This window comes from Pseudophryne corroboree, chromosome 10 (assembly GCF_028390025.1).
Source record: "Pseudophryne corroboree isolate aPseCor3 chromosome 10, aPseCor3.hap2, whole genome shotgun sequence".
Lineage (NCBI taxonomy): Eukaryota > Metazoa > Chordata > Amphibia > Anura > Myobatrachidae > Pseudophryne > Pseudophryne corroboree.
In genome coordinates, this window is record NC_086453.1 from 16,675,373 (window position 1) to 16,701,420 (window position 26,048).

General features: G+C 46.4%; 1 protein-coding gene across 1 annotated transcript in view; it reads right to left on the reverse strand.

Annotated features, from left to right (window-relative positions):
* Positions 1-4,735: 4,735 nt before the first annotated feature.
* The window catches only part of DNAJC16 (DnaJ heat shock protein family (Hsp40) member C16), a 47,130-nt gene continuing 25,817 nt past the window's right edge, over positions 4,736-26,048 (reverse strand). The window contains exons 5-15 of the mRNA XM_063942168.1: positions 15,049-15,233; positions 14,858-14,962; positions 14,561-14,719; positions 14,307-14,437; positions 11,937-12,117; positions 11,241-11,423; positions 10,866-10,942; positions 10,708-10,788; positions 10,513-10,611; positions 7,655-7,822; positions 4,736-7,178 (exon numbers count right to left, since the gene is read on the reverse strand). Coding sequence (XP_063798238.1) covers positions 6,788-7,178; positions 7,655-7,822; positions 10,513-10,611; positions 10,708-10,788; positions 10,866-10,942; positions 11,241-11,423; positions 11,937-12,117; positions 14,307-14,437; positions 14,561-14,719; positions 14,858-14,962; positions 15,049-15,233 — 1,760 coding nt within the window. The 3' untranslated portion in view covers positions 4,736-6,787. The remainder of the gene's footprint in view (positions 7,179-7,654; positions 7,823-10,512; positions 10,612-10,707; positions 10,789-10,865; positions 10,943-11,240; positions 11,424-11,936; positions 12,118-14,306; positions 14,438-14,560; positions 14,720-14,857; positions 14,963-15,048; positions 15,234-26,048) is intronic.

Genomic DNA, 26,048 nt, shown 5'->3' on the forward strand with positions numbered 1-26,048 from the left:
ATTCAAGCAGACGTTGACCAGCCCTGGACATACTTACCCTGTGCGACGATCCCTGCAATGGTGAAGCTGCCTCTGACGTCAGACATCCGCCCTCCATTCTTCTGGACACGCCTGCGTTTTCCTTACCACTTTCCCGAAAACGGCAGCCAACGGTCCGTATCCGCCCTGGAACGCCTTCTACCTGTCAATCTTCTTTGCGGTCGGCTCTGCGACCGCTTTCTACGGTAGACGCGACGTAAACCGGCGACCCGTCGCCGGGCAACATTGCGCACTGCGGCCGCTGCGCATTCCGTACCCGTTCGCACCGCAGCGATAAACCGCTGCGTGCGAACGGGTCGGAATGACCCCCTAAATCCTTCCACCTACCCATGACAGGCCTTAGGAATAGCCAGAGGCATTAGACTAATAATAAATGTAATGAATCCAGCGAAGAATAGTTTGCTACCTGCACCTATGTGGGATTATTTTCTGTTAGATTTTAAAAAACATCTCGACCGTAGGGGGAACGATCGCTCAGAAGCTCGAGGCTGCCCTGAATCACAACTGGAACGACTTCCCAGCGCCCGGAAACCAGATAAACTCCAATATAGGGGTAAATTTACTAAGGTGGTAGGTTTTTTTTTCTAGAATTGGTGAGGTCTACTTAACATTTATCTAGCTGCTTCTAGAAGATAATAGATAGAATCTCACCAGTTCTAAAAAACTCCCACCTTACTAAATTTATCCCATAGAGGGTCTGTCACGCCAGTTATAATGGGAGCATCTCCAAGAGGCTGTGCTCAACCCCCTATAAAACATCCTAAAAAGGATCCTGACCGCTCTCCGGTTTTCCCCACTCAGGTGGTGTGTCCACGCCACCACCCAAGGTAGAAAACAACCCGTGGCGATCACAGAGAGCCCACGAGGGGACTTGCCTCTGGTATTACAGCCGTCGGGATCCTAACATTTGGCACCCCGTCAGCCAGGATATCATACTGAACCCTAAAAAACATCCTTGTGACGCAATCCCAGGAGCCAATCTGACCATTCGCAGAAAGGGTCCTTTATCCTTACTGAATCAGGCCCTCACTTGCAGAGAACGGTCTGTTGACATCAAACATGCACATTTCACGTATGTAAGTTCCAATAAGACATCCCAATAACAATACAGTAGAGTAGACTATAGTCACGGCTAGAAATGTAAGTCTACAAGTGAATTAAGGCAGACTGGAGGATGTAACTAGGCGGAAAACGCCTAGTTATAATTGCTCGGGGAAAACCCCATCACATATCCTATTTAAACCCCCCCAAAAAAAAACATGGGATTAGCGCAAACCTGTCCCCTACAGCCCATCGATTAGCTAGGGACCAGTGACATCCCTAAGGCAGAACCAATCACTACAGTTAAGGTACTGCTGGGATAGTCTCATGAGCAGCTCCGCCCACATCATACATGTCATTGCTGTGTGCAGGTTCCAGATACACTTTCAACAGGATAAAATTGTATATTATATTTATGAATTATTGAATCTGGGCTGAAAAGTTTTCATACCTCGAAGACAAGCATCACGCAACAGACTCGGCGCTGTCCCTTCATCTGCTGGGGCGCTCCCGCTGGCCACTACAGTTAAACTTAATGAGTTTGCTTAGCTGCTGGTGATCTGGGCCTATTCCTGGGTTCTGCATTGCATGGGCGCTGACATGTTTGATTGATAAGCTGACTCCAGTTTCCCCCCTATCACAGAGGGGATAGCTTCCACATGACCAGAGGCACCAATAGCTGATCAGAGTTCCATATTTAAACCCCTCACTTGCATCTGCTCATTGCCAGTACAACTTGTATCATACCAGATCCCGGTTCCAGTATCGGCAGCTTCTGGTTGGTTTGCTGTAGTTGCTGTCCGGTGCATATTCAAATTCTAAGTTCATCAGTGTCTGTTCTCGGCTACAGCTTCTTGGAGCTTGCGTTTATCTGCAATCCTGTGCAGTTCCCGTACTGCTCAACTTCTCCAGCTAGTACACTAGTAAAGTCTTTGCAGTTAACCTCTGCAATCCTGTGCGATTCCAGTCTACTATCAAACCAATATCCAGTAACTGCATGCATTTCATACAGAGTGCACATTCATCATCCATTACCTGTGTGCATTACCACTCAACCTACGGAGTACACAACCTATATGTGAGAATACCAACCATCACCAGCAGGGTGTCAACTCTCACCAGAATCCAGAGCCACTTCACCAGCAGATATATAACACAAAAAGGGGTGTGGTTCGTTTTATCGACAGTATCTAGGTCGACAATGTTTAGGTCGACCACTATAGGTCGACAGTCACTAGGTCGACATGGATGGAAGGTCGACAGGGTTTCTAGGTCGACAGGTCTAAAGGTCGACATGAGGAATTTTTTTTTTTAGGTGTCGTTTTCTTCGTAGAGTGACTGGGATCCCAAATTAGTGCACCACGTCCCCTCGCCATGCTTCGGGCATGGTGCCTTCGCTCCACTACCGCTTCGCTCAGCACACTTTACCGTTCCAATCGTAGTCCACGTGGATCGTTAAGTATGAAAAAATAAAAAAAATAAAAAAATGTGAAAAACTCATGTCGACCTTTAGACCTGTCGACCTAGCACATGTCGACCTCGAAACCCTGTCAACCTTCCATCCATGTCGACCTAGTGACTGTCGACCTATAGTGGTCGACCTAAACATTGTCGACCTAGACACTGTCGATCTTCAGACCGGATCCCCACAAAAAGGTGTGATCACAATAGGTACGTTTACAATCAGTGTGCAACCAGACAGTTATACCAAGTGGGAGGATTCCCCTCACCTCCACCAAAGTATATAGACACAAGAGAAAAAAAATAGGTAAACGTATCCGGCGCTACCGGTCATGTGGCGTTTTTAGCAGAATTCCTCCAATGGTATTTCTTAGAGGCCAAAGTTGAATCCAGATCCACCCCAAAAAAAAACAATCATATGGGGATATATAGTGAAGTACAATTTTTAATAACATGAGTATAACAGTATAAAAATCACATAAAAAGCTCCACACATTACAAACCTAAAACAATGGTGGCCTTGGTGACTCTGATAAAATGGAATTACCAGAGAAGCCGACAGGCGCAGTTCAGAAACGGCGTTCACAATGTGAGTCCCGGGCTCCCACAGATCTCAACAGCGCTGAATCAGTCCCCCTGGGTCCACTTGTCACCGTCTCCCTGGTAACCAATTGTAGATGTCCCCGCTTCCAACGCGTTTCTACCCCGGCACTGGGGTCTTTTTCAAAGAATCCCGGACGTACAAATGTGGAGCAATCTCAAGGAGGTTTAAAAAGGGTGCTTCATCCAATGGTGTCCCGCCAGCCGCAGCTGCTATCGATGTAGCAATTTACTACAATTCCCTAAAATTCTAAGCTGCATAGTGTTTCCGTCGTCATAGTGACACGACGTCACTTCCGGTCCCGTACCTAATTTCTGATCCTTGTTGCCATGGTAACGGTCTAATAGCGTTCCTCCGGCCGCTGCTGATCTCTATACACACATACACTATAAGTCCAATGATCATACACATGTATATTATTTATGTATATTTATTCTCTCTATATAGCCATATATGATATCAGTAATGGTACTTTTTTGTCATTTATATACATATAGTGGACTGTCCATTATGGAGCAGATGCCGGACACGATGTAATGTTATAAGGGACCACAATAATGGTGGCGGTAAGCGGACGCCATGCATAGCCCAATGATCATTGGACTTATAGTGTATGTGTGTATAGAGATCAGCGGCGGCCGGCGGAACGCTATTAGACCGTCACCATGGCAACAAGGATCGGAAAGGAGGTACGGGACCGGAAGTGACGTCGTGTCACTATGACGACGGAAACACTATGCAGCTTAGGATTTTAGGGAATTGTAGTAAATTGCTACATCGATAGCAGCTGCGGCTGGCGGGACACCGTTGGATGAAGCACCCTTTTTAAACCTCATTGAGATTGATCCACATTTGTACGTCCGGGATTCTTTGAAAAAAAGACCCCAGTGCCGGGGTAGAAACGCGCTGGAAGCGGGGACATCTACAATTGGTTACCGGGGAGACGGTGACAAGTGGACCCAGGAGGACTGATTCAACGCTGATAAGAACTGTGGGAGCCCGGGACTCACATTGTGAATGCTGTTTCTGAACTGCACCTGTCAGTTCTGACTTCTCTGGTAATTCCATTTTATCAGTCACCAAGGCCACCATTGTTTTAGGTTTGTAATGTGTGGAGCTTTTTATGTGATTTTATTCGGTTATACTCATGTTATTAAAAATTGTACTTCACTATATATCCCCATATGATTGTTTTTTTGGGATGGATCTGGATTCAACTTTGGCCTCTAAGAAAAACCATTGGAGGAATTCTGCTAAAAACGCCACATGACCAGTAGCGCCGGATAAGTTGACCTATTTTTTTCTCGTGTCTATATGCTTCACCGGCAGAGCCTACTCCTGTACACCTGATTGCAATACCATTCCTGTTCAGTTCTGATACTCTAAGACTAGTTCCTGTGATATTACTGTATGAGGAAGGGCTTTGAAAGACCTCCTAACATCGTTCATTCCAGCCCCAACCAGTATAGCCCAGTGATCCCAGTCAAGTGCTCAAACAAGACATAGATCCTGACATAAGGCGGCTTCCAGTTACCTCAATTTCATGATTGTATGATCGTCCACCTTATACCCAAGACATAACATAATGCATACTTCACACGGTAAAATAGTTTATTTCAGATTCCAATGCAGTAAATTATCTTAAAACAAAAATACCCAATACAAATGACAATATAAATTAAATATTAAAAAAATACAAATTAAAATAAGTTATTTTCTTTCCTTTTTTCCTACAAAAAAAAAGTGCAAAACTGACCTGCCAGATATAATCTAACAGTATTTCTGGGGTTTTCTAGAGTAAGAATAAGAGGATTTCAGCTTGTGGGATGAGTTTAACCGTTTCAGTGGTAAGAAAATATCGTGCAACCATTCCGCCACCTCTTTTGTCGCCCTGCAAAACTGACAAGCGGGCATTGTACCGCTTACACAACGGAGAACACAGAACATTAATGTGTTATCACAGAGCACAGTATAAGTAGGACAGATGGATGGACGCTGGCTACAATGACCAGCCAACCTACAGCTCTGGATGAGTTATTAAATAACAATATAAAAACTATCTAGTAGCAGCTTATCATCAGCCAGGTAAGAACAAAGATCTATCATAAATTACACTACGGTACGGTACCCGCAGAAGGATTTTAGCTGCCTGTGGTTATCTGGCCTGCAAAAATATATAGATGCAAAGGTTTTCTGACTATTAGAAGTGGAGAAGTGTGTGATCGCTAAAGACGCTTTCAAAAACAAACTGATAACAGAGAATAATAGCGCACACAGCTTCAAGCACTGGAACCAATCAAATCAACTGATAACAGAGGATAGTAGCTTACGCAGCTTCAAGCATTACAGCGTCAGTCATCGACAGGGAACATACCCAAATATACGATGCATTCGGTCACCCGTAGTGCTAGGACAATAATGAAAAAAAAAGTACATTATATTTATGGATCATTGAATCTTGCCTGAAACATTTATGTAGCCCAGAACGAAAAACAAAGGCAGCTCGCAGTAATGAAGAGGTTTAGGATCAGTGCGCCGCAACCCGGTAACTGTGCGGCAGGTTCGCATTCATACCACCATGACAGAAACGTTGGCATTTAAGAAGAAATACGCTAATATGCCAAGTCTGAAATGATAACCGGACAAGCAGAAATGACTATAATAACCCCAGGAGGAAACATGGTGCTGTGTGTACCGTTAACACATCCTGAGCCCGACCACGGTCCCCACCTACCCCAAATCTACATTCAATGGCTGTACATAGAAAAAAAAAAAAAGCTAAAATCTTGACGTTATAATTCTGGTAAATCTTCAATATAACAATATTTCGTAGATCTCAGTGCAGCTGTGAGAGGAAAACCATAAACTGACGCTAAATACACAAGTGACGAATTCGGCCTTGATGCAAACATGGTTTAGAAGTTGTAGCACGGACCCAGCAGGTGGCGCTGCACACTTACCTTAGATTAGGCTCTCTCTATGGGACATCTAGACACATTCTAAGACAGACACGAGAATGGTCTGGCGTAATGATTGCACAGTTTCCTAAATCGTTAAAACCTAGAAATATTGTCATTTCTATGAATGGGCAGCACATTGCCCGGGGCTATAATTTAGCTGCCACCAAATAATTGCGAGGCGATCACCCCGCAGCTCTATTATTGCTAGTCTATAATGACCCAAAAAAGCCTCTATGGTGTAACGTGATGGGGTGCAGCAATTATCAGCCTGGTGTAGCGTTTATGACGGCGTTCAGTTCTCAAATCAAGAGTCAACGCAGCGAGATGAGCTGCGGCGCGTCCCTGCGGGGTAGCACGACAATAGACTAAAAGAATAAAGTGGAGAAGATTGTAAGGAGCCACAGGAAGGGGCAGTACCTGTGTCCTCCAGCAGGTGGAGTCATGAGGCAGCTTAAAGCTTTGATGCAGTTGAATAACAACTTAAAAGAGAAATGCAGGCAGTATCCGGCATAAGTCAATGGCGTCACCAGGGAGTGCTCCCTTTCACACAACAAAGCGAGCCCCCTCCCCCCGCAGTCTGTATTTGCCACCCAGAATATTCCAGGAACGCCGTTACAGCGCGTAGATCACTCCGGCAGGACAAACCTCTAACTTTCACAGTTTAATGGGACTAAACGTCCTCGTTTCAGTCCAGTGAAGGCCAGGAAGGGATATAGAACCTCTGTAAAGACCCTTCTAAAAGACGCTCCATCCACAGCGATAGTTTATTTAATTTCTTTTTAATGTGGCCCGCCCCGGAGCCCAGCGATACCTTCCTCAGAGTGTCGCCACTGGGGGAGCTCAGTCTGATTTCATCCGAGAGCTTCTCGTCTTCCAGCGTAGACTGCGCTTTGAAGAGGCAGAAGTATTTCTTGTGTCCGTTCAGCGCCAGCACGTAGCCGGTGTAATCGCGCTCCAGGAAGTGTTCGTCGTACTGGTACGCGATGGTGGCGGCGTCCTGCGCGAACTCCAGGAGATATTCCAGCCACTCCCGGTGCTTGTCCAGGTTCAGGAAAGAGAAGTGTAGGGAGCTACTCCTGTAACGCAAGATAATAAGATCAGACCTAGTATTTATTCAGCAGCAATTGCACTGTGCACAGAATATTAAATCATCCATAACTTCGCGTGCTGTGACCGAGGGAGAACATACAAACACCACACCAATGCCATTCAGTGACAATGTCACAGTTGCATCTGTTAGCCCTCAGCCTCCTATTACTGAAAGCGGAACTACATCCAGAAGTGTGATGAAGCGTAACAACTCGCAGCTCGTCAAATGTCAGCCTCAGGTCACAGACTCAGATCAATGTCAGAGCATGATGAATAATCACTACCTGTAAGCACAATGCATGTATTCCACACATGAAGCTTGCTACTTGGGCTATTACATATTTCTGTAAGGGTTCCACCCACTTCCTCAGATAATTAAACGGTCCTTGTACAAGCTATGGTCCTAGTATAAGCTGTATACGGTAGACTGCGATCACTCCGTCTTCTCTATTCCTGCACTCACCCGGTAAACGTGTACACTTCCTGGGCGAACCTCTGCAGCAGACTGGCCTTGGTGGCGCTGGAGAGGATGAGGACCACATTCAGGTGGCCAGGACGCAGCCTGACCAGGTTACTCATATAGTTCACATCAGTTAACTCAGTCACCTCCACAAAGCCTTTCTTGGGGACCCTGCCGGGAAGAGACAAGATCATATGTTTGCAAATCTGCTCCTTAAGGAAGAAATGTGTAGAAAGTAATTCAACATTCAAATTATAATGATGCAATGCTTACTGTACATACAGATTACGGATAGCTCATTCCCCAACCAGTAACAAGCGGTGCGACTAACTTACCTGTTCATTCCCCAACCTGTACTCACCTTCAAAAGGTGTGCAACTACCTTACCTGTTCATTACCCGTCTGCTACTCCCTACAAGGTGTGCAACTACTTTACCTGTTCATTCCACATCTGCTACTCACTACAAGGTGTGCAACTACCTTACCTGTTCATTACCCGTCTGCTACTCCCTACAAGGTGTGCAACTACTTTACCTGTTCATTCCACATCTGCTACTCCCTACAAGGTGTGCAACTACTTTACCTGTTCATTCCACATCTGCTACTCACTACAAGGTGTGCAACTACTTTACCTGTTCATTACCCGTCTGCTACTCACTACAAGGTGTGCAACTACCTTATCTGTTCATTACCCGTCTGCTACTCCCTACAAGGTGTGCAACTACCTTACCTGTTCATTACCCGTCTGCTACTCCCTACAAGGTGTGCAACTACTTTACCTGTTCATTCCACATCTGCTACTCACTACAAGGTGTGCAACTACTTTACCTGTTCATTACCCGTCTGCTACTCCCTACAAGGTGTGCAACTACTTTACCTGTTCATTCCACATCTGCTACTCCCTACAAGGTGTGCAACTACCTTACCTGTTCATTCCCCAACCTGTACTCTCCTTCCAATGTGTGCAAATACCTTACCTGTTCATTCCCCAACCTGTACTCTCCTTCCAATGTGTGCAAATACCTTACCTGTTCATTCCCCAACCTGTACTCTTCCTTCCAATGTGTGCAAATACCTTACCTGTTCATTCCCCAACCTGTACTCTTCCTTCCAATGTGTGCAAATACCTTACCTGTACTCTCTTTCCAATGTGTGCAATACCTTACCTGTTCATTCCCCAACCTGTACTCTTCCTTCCAATGTGTGCAAATACCTTACCTGTTCATTACCCGTCTGCTACTCACTACAAGGTGTGCAACTACTTTACCTGTTCATTACCCGTCTGCTACTCCCTACAAGGTGTGCAACTACTTTACCTGTTCATTCCACATCTGCTACTCACTACAAGGTGTGCAACTACCTTACCTGTTCATTACCTGTCTGCTACTCCCTACAAGGTGTGCAACTACTTTACCTGTTCATTCCCCAACCTGTACTCTCCTTCCAAGGTGTGCAAATATCTTACCTGTTCATTCCCCAACCTGTACTCTCCTTCCAATGTGTGCAAATACCTTACCTGTTCATTCCCCAACCTGTACTCTCCTTCCAATGTGTGCAAATACCTTACCTGTTCATTCCCCAACCTGTACTCTCCTTCCAAGGTGTGCAACTACCGTACCTGTTCATTCCCAGACCTGTACTTCCCTTCAAAAGGTGTGCAACTACCATACCTGTTCATTCCTCAACCTACATAGTAACATAGTAACTAAGGTTGAAAAAAGACAATTGTCCATCGAGTTCAACCTATTTGTGGTCTTCTATGCACGCAGTCTTATTATAGGACTAGTTATTTTTATGTTAGGACTAGTTAAAGTAACTATAATGCGTGCCTACGCACCATAACCCTGAATATCTTTATCAAATAGGAATTTATCTAACCCATTCTTAAAGGTGTTGACTGAGTCCGCAGTTACTACTCTCTCAGGCAGGGAATTCCAAACACGTATTTGTCCTTACTGTGAAAAAACCTTTTCGCCTCAATGTGCGGAAACTCCTCTCCTCTAACCTAAGCGAGTGACCACGTGTCCTCTGTGCTGATCTTATAGAAAACAGGTCCCTCCCAAGCTCTGTGTATTGACCCCTTATATATTTGTAGATGTTTATCATGTCCCCTCTTAGTCTCCTCTTTTCCAATGTAAACATGCCTAGCCTTGCAAGCCTTTCCTCGTATTCCAGCGTCTCCATGCCCTTGATTAGTTTGGTCCCAACCTGTACTCTCTTTCCAAGGTATGCAACTACTTTGCCTGTTCATTCCCCGACCTGTACGCTCCTTTCAAGGTGTGCAACTACCTTAACTGCGCATTCCCCGACCTGTACTCTCCTTCCAAGGTGTGCAACTACCTTACCTGTTCATTCCCCGACCTGTACTCTCCTTCCAAGGTGTGCAACTACCTTACCTGTTCATTCTCCGACCTATACTCTCCTTCCAAGGTGTGCAACCATCTTACCTGCTCATTCCCCGACCAGTACTCTCCTTTTAAGCTGCACTACTGCCCTACCAGTTCAATCCCCAACCTGTACTCTCCTTCCAGGGTGTGCAACTACCTTACCTGCTCATTTCCCATCCCAAACCTGTACTCCCCTTCTAAGGTGTGCAACTACCTTACCTGTTCATTCTCCGACCTATACTCTCCTTCCAAGGTGTGCAACCATCTTACCTGCTCATTCCCCGACCAGTACTCTCCTTTTAAGCTGCAGTACTGCCCTACCAGTTCAATCCCCAACCTGTACTCTCCTTCCAGGGTGTGCAACTACCATATCTGTTCATTTCCCATCCCAAACCTGTACTCCCCTTCTAAGGTGTGCAACTACCTTACCTGTTCCTTCCCAAACTACTACTCCAAGGTGTGTGACTAGCTTACCTGGTATTCTCCTTGGTGTAATTGGCCTCCGAGCTCTTCTCCTTGTCACTATGCTCTTCTTTTTCCGATGACCCAGAATTTTGCTCATCGCTGGAGTCACTGCATGGGGACCAGGAACACAACCATCAGAAACTCCCATTTACGCAAAACACCTAATGTATTCCACAAATCGTCTCGACCCCGATGGTCACTCACCTAAACGCCTGCACAATGACTGTCCCGAAGAGGATGAAGAGAGCGGAGAAGATCAGAGAGAGCAGAGGCATCATCTCCCTCCTGTAAAGACAGAGACACGTCATAAACCCAAGTCCCGGCCAGAGCCACCGGCAGCTGAACACCAGAGTAACACGTACCAGTTATTATGGAGAACGCTGTCCCACACATCAGACCAATAGTCAATCGCAGTGTATACCCAGCGCAGGAAAAACACCTGGAAACAAGAAGCGCCTAAAACAAATCAGCTCGTGAAAAACACATTTTTCATTTACAGTTTTTTTGTGCAGGAAAATGACAAAATAAATATACACTTGTATCAGAAGAAACGATACAACACGCAGGACCCCAATATAAAAGGTTGTTCCCGCATACAGTAAGTGTGATCACCATCCTGATTCTATTTGTAAAGTGCTTTACACAAAACAGTGAAGCGCATTTGAAGAACATTACAACTGAAATTTGTGAATGAGCCCTAGAAGTGAAACGGCTCAGCGTTTCCCAGGCGTACGTACAGGCGCCAGCTCGTCATTCAGATCCAAGAGTTTGGTTTCGGAAGATAGCAGAGTGGGGTCTTTCCTCAGCCGGTCCAGGAAGTCCAGCAGCGCAAACTTGTTTTCCTCACTCCCGCTCCAGATATTGGCCAGGGTGTTGTACACCGTTCTGCCGGCAGAGTTCCGCCTTTCCAGAATCGCCACCTACCAGGAGGACAAACGTTTGGCATCATGGTTACACCCAGCTACTGACCTGCACACGGCTATGACTATACAAACAAGAGACATACAGTTTGCGCCAAGAGGGTGGTTCCCAAACTTTTTTTTTTTTTTTTTTTTTTAATCACAGCACCCCGGAGTATCAGAAGTTTTTTTTTTTCACGGCACCCCCAGGCCAAACGTTTGTTACACAAAAATTCAGAAAAAATTATTAAATTAAATAAAAGTTGTGCTTATGTGTCATCCATTGGTTCAGTTATGAGGCCCCAAGTTTGGGAACCATTGTGCTAAGCACAAATTCTAGATCATTTCCCATATTTCTTATTTAACCAAATGAATAAATGTATAATTTTGCTATAATCCGTCTAGTATTAGTCTTTGGTGATTTTTCCCCTCGAACTATCCACGAGAAGTCCTATCTGAATGAGTAAAAACGTTTTTTATGCCCATCTGATAATTTCAAACATAAACACTTCAGCCCAAAACACGAGTACATACGGAAGAGTGTCCCGGCTGTATATCCTCCCCAAGCAGTGCGACGGAAAGCTCGCTCTGGCGCTCCTTGAAGACATGGACGAATCTAACCGTGTCCTTGGTGTTGGCCGAGGCGAACGCCAGGAAGGACTCGTAGGTTTTCCGGAACGGCTCACCTTCCCCGGTTAGCAAAACAACACAATACCTGTAAAGTACAGTCAGGAACGTAGTCAGCAGACGGCAATACAAGTCCTGGATTAATCATAACAGTCTACAGATAACACACACTCACAGAGCCCCATATTATATGTGAACTATACTATCTGTGGGTTAAGATTCTAGTGCGTTTGTGAGACAGGATTTAATAGTGGAAACGGCAACTTCCTGTATAGCAGGGGTGGCCAGACTTTTGGAGTCGGCGAGCTACTTTGAAAGCTGAAAAGCTTTTGTGATCTACCTAGGCGGAATGCCCAAAAAAGGGGCGTGGTATAACAAAAAGTGGGCATGTTATAACAAAAAAAGGGACGTAGCCTTGCTGCACAGAGTGTAATGACTGTCTCGCACGAAATAACACATTGGCCCCCACAGGTAAAAACCTCAAACACATATGCCCCTACAGTGCCAGACACACATATGCCCTCACAGCGCCAGATATGACCCACAGTGCCAGATAGATATGCCCCCACAGTGCCATGTGCCACAGTGCCACATATGCCCCCACAGTGCCATGTGCTCACAGTGCTAGATATGCCCCCACAGTGCCAGATTACAGATATGCCCCCATAGTACTGCTCACCGTGCTGTGTGTGGAGAGCGCAGCGCGCGCTTCTCCTGCCTGCCACCCTGCCTCTCAGTCTGATCTCCGGCGGTGACAGCAGCGTGTATCTCTCAAATCAGGCGCCGGTCCGCGAGCTCTGATTGGCTAACGAACCGGCGCCTGATTTGAGCTATACACTCCGCCGTCACTGCCGGAGACCAGACTGAGGGGCAGGGCGGCAGGCGAGGCTTCGGGTGGATGGGCGGCGGATCGCGATCGACTGGTCGCATGTCGATCGCGATCGACTGTTTGGCCACCCCTGCTGTATAGGATTTAGGCAACTGTACCATAACATCAAAATGCCTCCATCATTGTGCAATACTGTGTGGAGTGTATTCTTTGTTGAATCATTTGAGTTTAAGTCATACATTAATAGCAATTGGCTTTCAGCCATTTCTGTAGTTGTTGGTGTAAAAAGATTAAACAATTTAAAAAAAAAAAAAGTCTCTGTGTCCAACAGAGCTCTTCTGCACCCTCTGTTGGCGGACAAAGCTCACTGCATACCTGACATCACGGTATACAGGGTTCAGGAAGAAGGAGCTGGGCACCAGGCACAGGTGCCACTGGGGTAGAGATGACACCACCCTCTCAGACTTGCACCCTTGGTGGTGGCACCAGTTGAACAGCCTAGTAACAGCCCTGGTGACCAATGTTTGACAGGTCATACATAGGGGGCTTCAGTTCCATACATGCACCAGCCCATCACTCTGCGTGGAGGCATGTTTTTCTATATACTGTCTGTGGCACAACGTATTGAGGGAAGCTACAGCGTTTACAATTCTTATATACTGTAAGTACAAACACACAAACATAATAGAAAATTCTAGAACTCCTCCCAACTATCAGAACTTCCCGCAAGTGTCCTACATTCTTGCTGAGGAACAGCTGCCAGTGACAGTAACACAAAGTACTAGAGTGAGGGACAGAGCCTGGAAGCCGGATGGACATAGGTTGCACTGGGTGTATATGAGGTTCTGGTCTTAAGCCCAGTAACCCCAGATACGTGTCAGACCATGAGAGATCTGAGCTATGAGTACATGTCTGACCTTTCCGATCTGCATCCCCCTTTCTACATATAAATCCTCATTAACCCACAAAAAAACTGATACAATTATACTCCAATATAAAATACTTTTACTCACACACAAGGCCATTAACCAAACTACACCAACGTACATCTCTTCACTCATCTCATATCTCCCAACCCGACCTCTCTGCACAAGATCTACGTCTCTCATCCACACGCATTACTCGCTCCCACTCAAAACTACAGGATTTTTTCTGGGCTGCACCCACTCTGTGGAATGCCCTCCCACACACCACAAGACTCTCCTCTAGTCTCCAAACCTTAAAACGTTCCCTGAAAACTCACCTCTTCAGACAAGCTTATCAAATATAGACCCACCCACATAACCTTCAATGCCTCCCCATCTAATTACATCCCCAAACTTCTCATTACAGCACTTGAATATTTTGGCGTAGTTACAGGCTATGCCCATATTCTCACTCTAGAACGATGCAGCCACTCAGTCTCATTACTGATGTGATAAGTGTGACCTGCAGGTAGCGGTACCCACTTGCGCTGACGGTGAGACTTCCTCACTGGGCACAACTCTTGGAACAGTTTCTGATTGGTCAGCCTGGCTGCTAGGAGGAATTTGTTGGTGGAAATGAAGTCATCGATAACCTGCTTCTTCATCCCCCGCGCCTGGAGAGAGAAATATGAATCCTTTACTCCATCCATAATCAGATTCCGTTCGTGGCCCAGCAGCCCTGGGGAGTAGACTATAACAAGGTATAAAAGGAATGAGAAACAGTGCCCACCACGTACCTGCACCACGTCGGCTGGCTTGTTAACGTGCTCTTTGAAGACCAGCATGGTGGGTGCATACATGTTAATATTGTACTGACTGCTCATCTGCTCAGTTTCCCTCCGGCCAAGGTCCACGTAGCCGAACGACAAGTAATCTTTATAGGCAAAAGCTGTCAACTGCGGGGGAACGACAGACGGTGAATTCGTATTCGCTGAGGTTTTGCGACAGTGTTAGATGTTTCATAGGTAATTATTTTCTAGATATATTTTAAATCATGAGGTCCAGAGCAACTTGTCTACAGACTGATCCCTTACCTTGTAGATAAGTGGTACGGGTGGCATCTGATCGAAGAGGAGCACGTGGGGCTTATTTTCTTGCTGCCAGTTGGATAGGAACCGAATGTAGTTTTTATCGGTTATCTGCAACAGGAGATTCTCGTTACAGGAATATTTCACGCAAACACAATTCTTTCCTTAGCTGGGGACGTCGGGCCGGATAGTCTCACCTGGTCCACCAGATTTCCCGGAAGAAGGCTTTCCACAAAGTGTCGGAGGTTCTCCCGTAGCACGGCGTTGTGAAAGAAGGAGATCTTCCCGTTAATTACTCCTAGGATGGAGGGGGTGCTGTGTGCTCCGAGATGGTGAGCAAGTCGTCTCTCGTACCCAGCATGCACCACTCCGATACCGACACCTGTAAGGGCAGAGTTCACTTCAGATACATTTCTCTACGATACGTTTAATATTTCTAACAGTGAACACGGAAAGCGCCCTGTACACTAGGTAAGTCCATTATCAGCAACGTTCAAATATCTTCTTGTTTAATGTGGCCACGGCTTGCAGAGGATGACTTTCTGATCATTCACATAATGAAAACTTTCAATACACAAGTTCCCCATCCCCCACATGTTAATAAGCCGATATGCAGAATGTAGGTAAGTACCCAATTCACATGCAGCCTGATAAATGCAAAACGAAGACCACACTAAAACATAAGAGCAGCCTCCCCCTTCTCAGAGTGAATGTATGTCCTCTACACTGTAATGTGCTATTATATCTCACCAGACGCAGTTTAATTTCATTTGTTTCATTCAGTGCAACTTATAAACTTAATGCGAAAGCGATACTGCCAGAGGAAATTATCCGTCATCTCCCTCCAAAGAGGCACATGGGTTCTCCCGGCCACAATCAGCCATGATATACCCATACTGCAATAACGCAGAGTCTACACCCCCTATCGTACCCAGGCCCCTAGTCGGAAGAGTCATAAGTGCAACTTGAAAAAAAACCAAGACGACATCCAAAGCAAAAAGATGAAAGTGGAGGCCAAAATAAGCCACAACTTGCATTTACGTTCAACTCTGAATAAAGGGGGTAATTCAGAGTTGATCGCAGCAGCAAATTTGTTAGCAGATGGGCCAAACCAGGGAGGTCATTCCGAGTCGTTCGCTCGGAAAATTTCTTCGCATCGCAGCGTTTTTCCGCTTAGTGCGCATGCGCAATGTCCGCACTGCGACTGCGCCAAGTAAATTTGCTATGAAGTTTGGATTTTTACTCACCGCTTTTTCTTCGCTCAGGCGATCGTAGTGTGATTGACAGGAAATGGGTGTTACTGGGCGGAAACAGGCCGTTTTATGGGCGTGTGGGAAAAAACGCTACCGTTTCCGGAAAAAACGCGGGAGTGGCTGGAGAAACGGAGGAGTGTCTGGGCGAACGCTGGGTGTGTTTGTGACGTCAAACCAGGAACGATAAGCACTGAACTGATCGCAGATGCCGAGTAAGTCTGAAGCTACTCTGAAACTGCTACGAGATGTGTAATCGCAATATTGCGAATCTTTCGTTCGCAATTTTAAGAAGCTAAGTTTCACTCCCAGTAGGCGGCGGCTTAGCGTGTGCAATACTGCTAAAATCGCCTTGCGAGCGAACAACTCGGAATGAGGGCCCATGTGCACTGCAGGTGGAGCAGATGTAACATGTGCAGAGATAGATAGATTTGGGTGGGTTATTTTGTTTCTGTGCAGGGTAAATACTGGCCGCTTTATTTTTACACTGCAATTTAGATTTCAGTTTGAACACACCCCACCCAAATCTAACTCTCTCTGCACATGTTACATCTTTCCCCCCCTGCAGTGCACATGGTTATGCCCAACTGCTAACAAATTTGCTGCTGCGATCAACTCTGAATTATCCCCAAAGTCCTTTGCTTTGGGAAGGAGAACGAGGGTTGCAGTTAGGTAAAACTGGGCTTAAAAGAGCAGCAAAATGGATCAATGGTACAGCAGGACACTTAATGGTAGACTGGGAAGATTAAATCAGCACTCGGATTTGCAGAGTTTAAGGCGTCATTCAGGTGCGGTTGGTTTTTGCTATCACTTCTGCTTCCATGATAGCGCTGTATGTAAATGCAGCAGGAGACGTCTCTCACATGCACGCTTCCTGCTGCAGCAGTGACCCAAGCTGCGTGCTAGGACATGGCATCAGATCGAAGCTTACCTGGATGCCGCCCGTCGCAGAGGTCAGAAAATCTCCTATGACAGAGAGAGCCTGGTCTCTTCCCACCCCCTAAACAGCGACGACATGACTCAGTTTTTCTAAACGGAGCGTGTCACCACCCTATCCCCACTCCCGAAACGGAATCAGACTATCAATCAATGACAGTCTGATACTAGCCTGTGTCCTATGTTTACGCAGAACGGGTCCCGCGCACACACAAAGTACCAAAAATCGATACTTTACGCCAATGGTCTCAGGTGCAAACACACCTGAATAACTCCCTTAATGAATGTGCCAGGAGATACCCAGGTATCTGCTCAACACATCTGGTCCATCTAAGCTACAGTTCCCACTACCCATTAATGACAGGGGCATCGATGCCATGTAGCCTTCTACAGCTGCCAGCTTCAAGCACATAACCAGATCTAGTCCTGCTAAGCATAGAAACATCGGTGACTTGCAAATAAGTTGTGATCCCTCAGTATAGGCTCGCAAAGCCTTCCTCACAGTTTAAGTACGAGGCATCGGCTCAATTTTCATTTTCGTGAAGCGGGCACAAAGATGGAAGGACAATTTCTTGTGATGCAAAGGGAAAGAGAATAAAGAACACCTCGGCCAATAAAATGTGGGGACACGATGATGGTCACCCTGTTGTTGTGAACCATTAGCAATAGCTCACCTTGGCTCAGGGCTTGCAGTTTCTAAAATTCTTCCTGCCGATGCCTCCGCAACTAGAGAGGTCACCTTCAGCACCAGGAACCTTTCAGGTATTAATCATTAAGATTTAAATGGTCTTTTGACACCGTGCAATAAAACCAGACGGATGCTCAAATTTAAAACACAGGCATCAAAATGAGGGATGTTGTCCCCTGGTGGCATTAAGTCTGGTAAATAGCACTGAATAGGTTTCTTGAACCAGTAGGTTCTTCAGAACTTCCTTGAGCAGGTGAAGCCCACAGTCTGGAACTTGAGTCTGCAGTATGAGTTCCATTATCATATCTGTGTATTATATCTAGTACCCATCTGTCTGGAGTACAATTCTACCAACAAGGCAGCAGTGATATCGCACAGCAGTTACATCACAGAGCGATGAAACAGCATAGACCAGGAGCAGTCCGTAGCGCAGTGAGCAAAATGTAATGCCTAATCCAGAGGCGGACTGGCCATAGGGCTTACAGGGAAGAGTCCCGGTGGGTCGGCGCACCCGTGGGGGCCTGTTTTGTTTGAGGACATGTGCTCCTATTTATAGACATAATGAATAAGATGCTAAATAATTTGCATATATGAAAATGACTTTGCCACTTAGCCTGTGATTGCAGATGATCTAGTGTATGCTCTGTCTGCCTGCTTGGCTGACATATAAGATTGAGTGAATAGTGATTGGGATACGGTTGGTGTAAAAAAGCAAGAAAAAATATCTTTCTAAAGAATTATATAGTTTCCTAAATTCTGAAGGTGTATCATATAATGTGCTCATAATATGTAATTTTATTTCCTTTTAACTTCCCCCTTGTGGGCTTGTCCAGCATCTATCTGGAAAGTCTTGGGGGGAGGGTGCTGCTGCCATGGCCCATGGCTAGACCTTACACCTCTGGTGCTGCCCAAGTGGGGCCACTAGTACAAATTTCTACAGGGACGCTTTTTGTTCCCAATCCGCCCCTGGCCTAATCCCATCCCGTCTCCCCACATTTCTGACTGACACCTCCTCCGGAATCTCAGAATTTGTGCAGTTTTCAGAGTGACCCTCCCGTCACGGATACAAACTCCGGACTGGCTGATCTCAGCACAAGTGACATATCTTTATTCCCCCCCCCCCCCCTGAACGAGACAATTGCACCAAGCGATGTTAGACTGTGTCTGCCAGTCATACTCAGAAGGTAAATCTGCACCTCATGGTTACACTTCTAAGGTATAGTCTACCAGCGTGATCCTAGGCGAGCCAAGCTATTTCTTTTTCATCCACTAGGGGTCACTGGAGTACTCTTGGGATATGGACGGCTTCCGTAGGAAACAACACTGAATAGTTAAATTTAGAACACTCCACCCCACCATATCCCCGAGTACCTCAGTGTTTTTTCTGTGCTCGAAGTAGTAACAGCTCTGTGTCACATAATATAACTGCAAAAATGCCCACAAGCATATAGAAAACCACAGCACTCGCCACCCCAGAAGTGGAGTGCAGTATCCGCACTCGCCACCGTGGAGCGGTATGCAGGCTTCAGTGCATTGGCCAATTCACTAACTAAACCCCCATCGTTTATTCATTAGTGGCGAGTGCGGATACTGCACCCCACTTCTGGGGTGGCGAGTGCTGTGGTTTTCTATATGCTGGTATATTTTAGGGTTAACCCCTGGTTAACTCATTAACTGTGGCCACAAACACTGTTCATGCACCCCAATTATCTTAAACCTGTGTCAGCTGCCCTTTAGTAAATGATTAGCCAGTGTCAGGTGACTAGTGTACCTTTAAAAGCCATGCAGTTCATGGCAGGTTTACCTTACACCAAGTGGGCATTTTTGCAGTTATATTATGTGATACAGTTGGCAGGTTTTAATTTAGATGATTTGGTGATAGTGTAGGACCTGCATGAAGGTGGGGTACCGTGGAGCGGTATGCAGGCTTCCGTGCATTGGCCAATTGACTAACTAAACCCCCATCGTTTATTCATTTATCCATAGATGTTGTGAGGATAGTTGAGCGTATTTTGGGGAGTGCTGTAGTTTTTGTTTCTATATTTTTGAGTAGGTGGCCATGGGCTACATGCACCCCACCCTATTAGTGCAGAGTGCGGATACTGCACCCCACTTCTGGGGTGGCGAGTGCTGTGGTTTTCTATATGCTGATATATATATATATATATATATATATATATATATATATATATATATATATATATAACACCTTAGTACTATTTAACGGAGTCGTGCAAGTGTCTGGTTTTTGTGTATTGTATTGTCTGTCGCCATAATGAGTAAGGCACCAGCAAAAACTAAAAAGCATAATTGCAAAGTCTGTAGCAGTGTGTTACCGGATGGATCTACCACATGTACAGTAGGTTTTGTGGATTCGGTTCAGAATACAATTTCTGCTCCGGTTTTACAGCCAATTTCCTCACCGAACCCTCCTTGGGAAATGCTAGCCAATGTATTGGCTGGGTTGCAATCAGAATTGGCCGCCGCTCGACAAGAGCGGGAAACGGCAAGATCTGAGTCTAGGGTGAGACCGCCAGAACTACCGGAGGTGTCTCAGCCTTGCGAAAGGTCCAAATCCATTTTGAGTAGACGGGATAAATTTCATATGTCTTATGATTTTCCAGTTTCTGCTATGTTGCATTCTGACGATTATATGCCAGACCTCACGGAACAAGATGAGGGTGAGGAGGGCGAAGTGGAGTCAGAGAGTGAGGATTTTAACAGCTCCGGCATTGATAATCTCATCAGAGCGGTGCGTCAGTCTCTGAGGTTTACTGAAACTGAGGAGCCTCTCACAAATGATCAGGTCGTATTTACTAAACGACAAAGAACTCCAATAAGTTTTCCTGTCTCGGAATCTCTTAATCAGATGTTAGTAGAAACACGACAGAATCCAGATAAACGCAGATTATCTCGCAGATTTAAGTCTAGTTACCCGTTTCCAGACTCGGTAACATGTACATGGGAGAATCCACCAATAGTTGATTCGTCAGTGTCGAAGCTAACCAAGAAATTAACCATACCAGTGCCAGCGGCTACTACGCTTAAAGACCCTTCAGATCGCAAGATAGAAACTATGCTAAAGTCCATGTATGTAGCAGCAGGAGTGATGCTGAGACCTGGTTGGCATCTGGGTCACTAAGACGCTCATAATATGGATTACAGAACTCAAATCTGCCTTACATGACGAAAACCTGATACTTCTTGCAAATCAAATGTGTGAGGCTGCAGAGTATCTCTGTACAGCGTCTACCGACGTCTGTCAGCTCACTTCTCGTATTTCATCGTCGCTAGTTACGGCACGACGAGCACTCTGGCTGCGTGCTTATCAAGGGGAGGCAGAGGTCAAACGAGGTATAGAGGCGTTGCCTTACGATGGCAAGAAGTTGTTTGGTCCTGAATTGGAAGCATGGATTGCTGAGGCTACGGGAGGTAAGTCGGTTTTCTTACCATTGCCTCCACCGGTACCAAGAAGGAGGTACGCTGGACCTTCGTTCAAATCCTTTAGACCTCAGTCCTTTCGAGGACGTGGCAGAGGAACAGCCACGCCTGCTAGACGTGGTCGTGGACGTGGTTTCCAACAAACCAACACAAGTCGCCAGGACGCTAAGGTTACCGACAAACCAGTGGCATGACGGGCTACCAGCCCATCTCGGTTCTCAGATTGTGGGAGCACGCCTTCAGACGTTCCATTTGGCGTGGTTCCACACATCCGCAGATGGGTGGATCCGCAATTTAGTGTTAAAAGGTTACAAAATAGAGTTCGACTGTCTTCCGCCTCTGCGGTTTTTCAAGACAGGATTGCCTCTGTCGGACGACAAGAGGGCGGTTCTGCAAATTGCCATTCAGTCCCTACTGGATTCAGCAGTTTTGATTCCGGTCCCTGTACATCAACAGGGTCAGGGTTATTATTCCAGTCTGTTTGTGGTACCGAAGCCGGATGGCTCAGTCAGACCAATATTGAACTTAAAGGGTCTCAATCAGTACGTAACTTACTGCAGATTCAAGATGGAATCTCTGCGTTCCGTGATTGCGGGTTTAGAGCCAAAGGAATTTATGATTGCACTAGATCTCAAGGATGCGTACTTACACATTCCGATTTGGCAGCCTCAGAGATTCTTGCGGTTTGCAATACGCCAGAACCATTACCAGTTTCAGGCTCTACCGTTTGGCCTGTCGTCAGCGCCTCGGGTATTCACCAAAGTGATGTCTGTGATGATAGCGCTTCGCAGATCCCTGGGAGTGACAATAGTTCCGTACTTGGACGATCTGCTCATCAAAGCTCCGTCTCAACAGATGCTCCTCCAACATGCGTCGCTAACGTACAATGTACTAGTTCACCACGGTTGGATTGTCAATTTCAAGAAATCACATCTAATTCCGTCTCAACGCCTTCAATTCCTAGGTATGATTCTCGATACGGTCAATCAAAGAATTTACCTACCACAACAGAAAGTACAGATTCTACGCCATCTAGTACAATTAGTGCTCAAGCCACGCACAGTGTCTGTACACTTGTGCATTCGCCTCTTAGGCACAATGGTGGCAGCTTTCGAAGCGCTTCAGTTCGGAAGATTTCACTCGCTTCCATTTCAACTGAATGTTCTCGCACAGTGGTCGGGCTCGCATCTGCAGATTCACCAAAGGGTGAGGTTGTCGCCAAGGGCAAGGGCGTCTCTGCTCTGGTGGCTCAAGGAACACAATTTAACCGCAGGTAGACTGTTCGGCGGCTGGAATTGGATAATTCTAACGATGGACGCCAGTCTCAGAGGTTGGGGAGCGGTAGTTCAAAATTGTCAGCTCCAGGGTCTCTGGGCGGATAACGAAAGACTGCCGTCTATAAATGTCCTGGAACTCCGCGCAATTTACAATGCGCTACGACAAGCAGTGCACATGCTTCGCTCTCAGACTGTCCAAGTGCAGTCAGACAATGCGACGGCGGTCGCATACATCAACAAACAAGGAGGAACGAGAAGCCGCATGGCAATGCAGGAAGTAGCTCGAATCCTCAATTGGGCGGAATACCACCAGGTGATATTGTCGGCCGTGTTCATTCCGGGAGTGGACAATGGGAAGCGGATTATCTCAGTCGTCGGGATTTTCACCCAGGAGAATGGGCATTACACCCAGAAGTGTTTCACATGTTGGTTCAGCGATGGGGTTATCCTCAGGTGGACCTGATGGCGTCTCGACACAATCACCAAACGCTCCAGTATGTGTCCAGAACAAGAGATCCAAAGGCAGTGGCGGTGGATGCTCTCACCGTCGCGTGGCCGTACAGCCTTGTGTATCTGTTTCCACCGTTCCCGTTGCTCCCTCTGGTGCTAAAACGGATCAAAAGAGAGGCTGTCACAGTCATACTAGTGGCGCCTCATTGGCCTCGGAGAGCTTGGTTCTCGGATCTCCACGGACTACTCGCAGACGAACCTTGGCCGCTCCCACTACGTCCAGACCTGTTACAACAGGGTCCGTTCCTTTACCCCGATTTAGCGCGGCTGCGTTTGACGGGGTGGCTGTTGAGACCACCCTCTTAAGAAGAGAGGGCATTCCAGAATCGGTTATACCAACTATGTTACGAGCTAGGAAGCCGGTTACGGCAGCTCATTATTACAGAATTTGGCGTGCCTATATAGGTTGGTGTGAAACTCTGAAGTTTCCGACATCATCTTTCAAGTTATCCCGTCTTTTGTTATTTCTACAGACGGGGTTAGATGGAGGACTGCGTTTATCTACACTAAAGGTGCAGGTGTCTGCGTTGTCAATTTACTTTCAAAGAAGATTGGCTCTATTGCCGTCTATACGCACTTTTCTCCAAGGTGTCCTCAGAGTACAGCCTCCATTCATTCCACCTACAGCGCCATGGGACTTGAATCTGGTTTTAGATTTCTTACAGTCTTCATATTTTGAACCCTTACAGCAAGTGGATATAAAGTTTCTCACTTGGAAAAATTTTTTCTTCTAGCCTTAGCTTCAGCAAGGCGCTTTTTCGGATTTGGGTGCCTTGTCATGCAAGCCACCGTATTTGGGGTTTCATGATGACAGAGCGGAACTTCGGACGAATCCCGCTTTCTTACCAAAGGTGGTGTAATCTTTTCACATCAATCAACCAATAGTAGTTACTGTGTTGACATCACATTCAGGAACTCTGGATGTGGTACGCGCTTTACGCGTTTATGTATCCCGAACGTCTACAATTCGTAAGACGGATACGTTGTTTGTTCTCTATGATGCTGCCAAGATGGGTTGGCCAGCGTCTAAGCAGACCTTATCCAGATGGATAAAACTGACCATACGTCAGGCTTACCTTCATGCTAGGTTACAGCCGCTTACATCAGTAACAGCTCATTCCACACGTTCTGTGGGAACTTCATGGGCAGCTGGTCGTGGAGCTTCCACGACGCGGCTTTGCCGTGCGGCTACATGGTCATCAGTGCACACATTTGTGCGCTTTTACAAGTTTGATACGTTTGCGGCATCAGCATCTAGTTTTGGCCGCCTCGTGTTACAGGTGCCAAACAGCTCTCCCACCCACGGGGGAAGCTTTGGTATGTCCCAAGAATACTCCAGTGACCCCTAGTGGATGAAAAAGAAAAATAAGAATTTACTCACCGGTAATTCTATTTCTCGTAGTCCGTAGTGGATGCTGGGAACTCCGAAAGGACCATGGGGAATAGCGGGCTCCGAAGGAGGCTGGGCACTCTAGAAAGATTTAGGACTACCTGGTGTGCACTGGCTCCTCCCACTACGACCCTCCTCCAAGCCTCAGTTAGGACACTGTGCCCGGACGAGCGTACACAATAAGGAAGGATTTTGAATCTCGGGTAAGACTCATACCAGCCACACCAATCACACCGTACAACTCGTGATATGAATCCCAGTTAACAGTATGAAACAACTGAGCCTCTCAACAGATGGCTCAACAATAACCCGATTTAGTTAACAATAACTATGTACAAGTATTGCAGATAAACCGCACTTGGGATGGGCGCCCAGCATCCACTACGGACTACGAGAAATAGAATTACCGGTGAGTAAATTCTTATTTTCTCTAACGTCCTAGTGGATGCTGGGAACTCCGAAAGGACCATGGGGATTATACCAAAGCTCCCAAACGGGCGGGAGAGTGCGGATGACTCTGCAGCACCGAATGAGAGAACTCCAGGTCCTCCTCAGCCAGGGTATCAAATTTGTAGAATTTTGCAAACGTGTTTGCCCCTGACCAAGTAGCTGCTCGGCAAAGTTGTAAAGCCGAGACCCCTCGGGCAGCCGCCCAAGATGAGCCCACCTTCCTAGTGGAATGGGCATTTACAGATTTTGGCTGTGGCAGGCCTGCCACAGAATGAGCAAGCTGAATTGTACTACAAATCCAGCGAGCAATAGTCTGCTTAGAAGCAGGAGCACCCAGCTTGTTGGGTGCATACAGGATAAACAGCGAGTCAGATTTTCTGACTCCAGCCGTCCTGGAAACATATATTTTCAGGGCCCTGACAACGTCTAGCAACTTGGAGTCCTCCAAGTCCCTAGTAGCCGCAGGCACCACAATAGGCTGGTTCAGGTAAAACGCTGACACCACCTTTGGGAGAAATTGGGGACGAGTCCTCAATTCTGCCCTATCCATATGGAAAATCAGATAAGGGCTTTTTCATGATAAAGCCGCCAATTCTGACACACGCCTGGCTGAAGCCAAAGCCAATAACATGACCACTTTCCACGTGAGATATTTCAGATCCACGGTTTTTAGTGGCTCAAACCAATGTGATTTTAAGAAACTCAACATCACGTTGAGATCCCAAGGTGCCACAGGAGGCACAAATGGGGGCTGAATATGCAGCACTCCTTTCACAAATGTCTGAACTTCAGGTACTGGAGCTAGTTCTTTTTGAAAGAAAATCGACAGAGCCGAGATCTGTACTTTAATGGAGCCTAGTTTTAGGCCCATATTAACTCCTGCTTGCAGGAAATGCAGAAATCGACCTAGTTGAAATTCCTCTGTTGGGGCCTTTTCGGCCTCACACCATGCAACATACTTCCGCCATATGCGGTGATAATGATTTGCTGTAACCTCTTTCCTAGCTTTAATAAGCGTAGGAATGACTTCCTCCGGAATGCCCTTTTCCTTCAGGATCCGGCGTTCAACCGCCATGCCGTCAAACGCAGCCGCGGTAAGTCTTGGAACAGACAGGGCCCCTGCTGTAGCAGGTCTTGTCTGAGCGGCAGAGACCACGGGTCCTCTGAGATCATCTCTTGAAGTTCCGGGTACCACGCTCTTCTTGGCCAATCCGGAACTACGACAATTGTGTTTACACCTCGCTTTCTTATTATT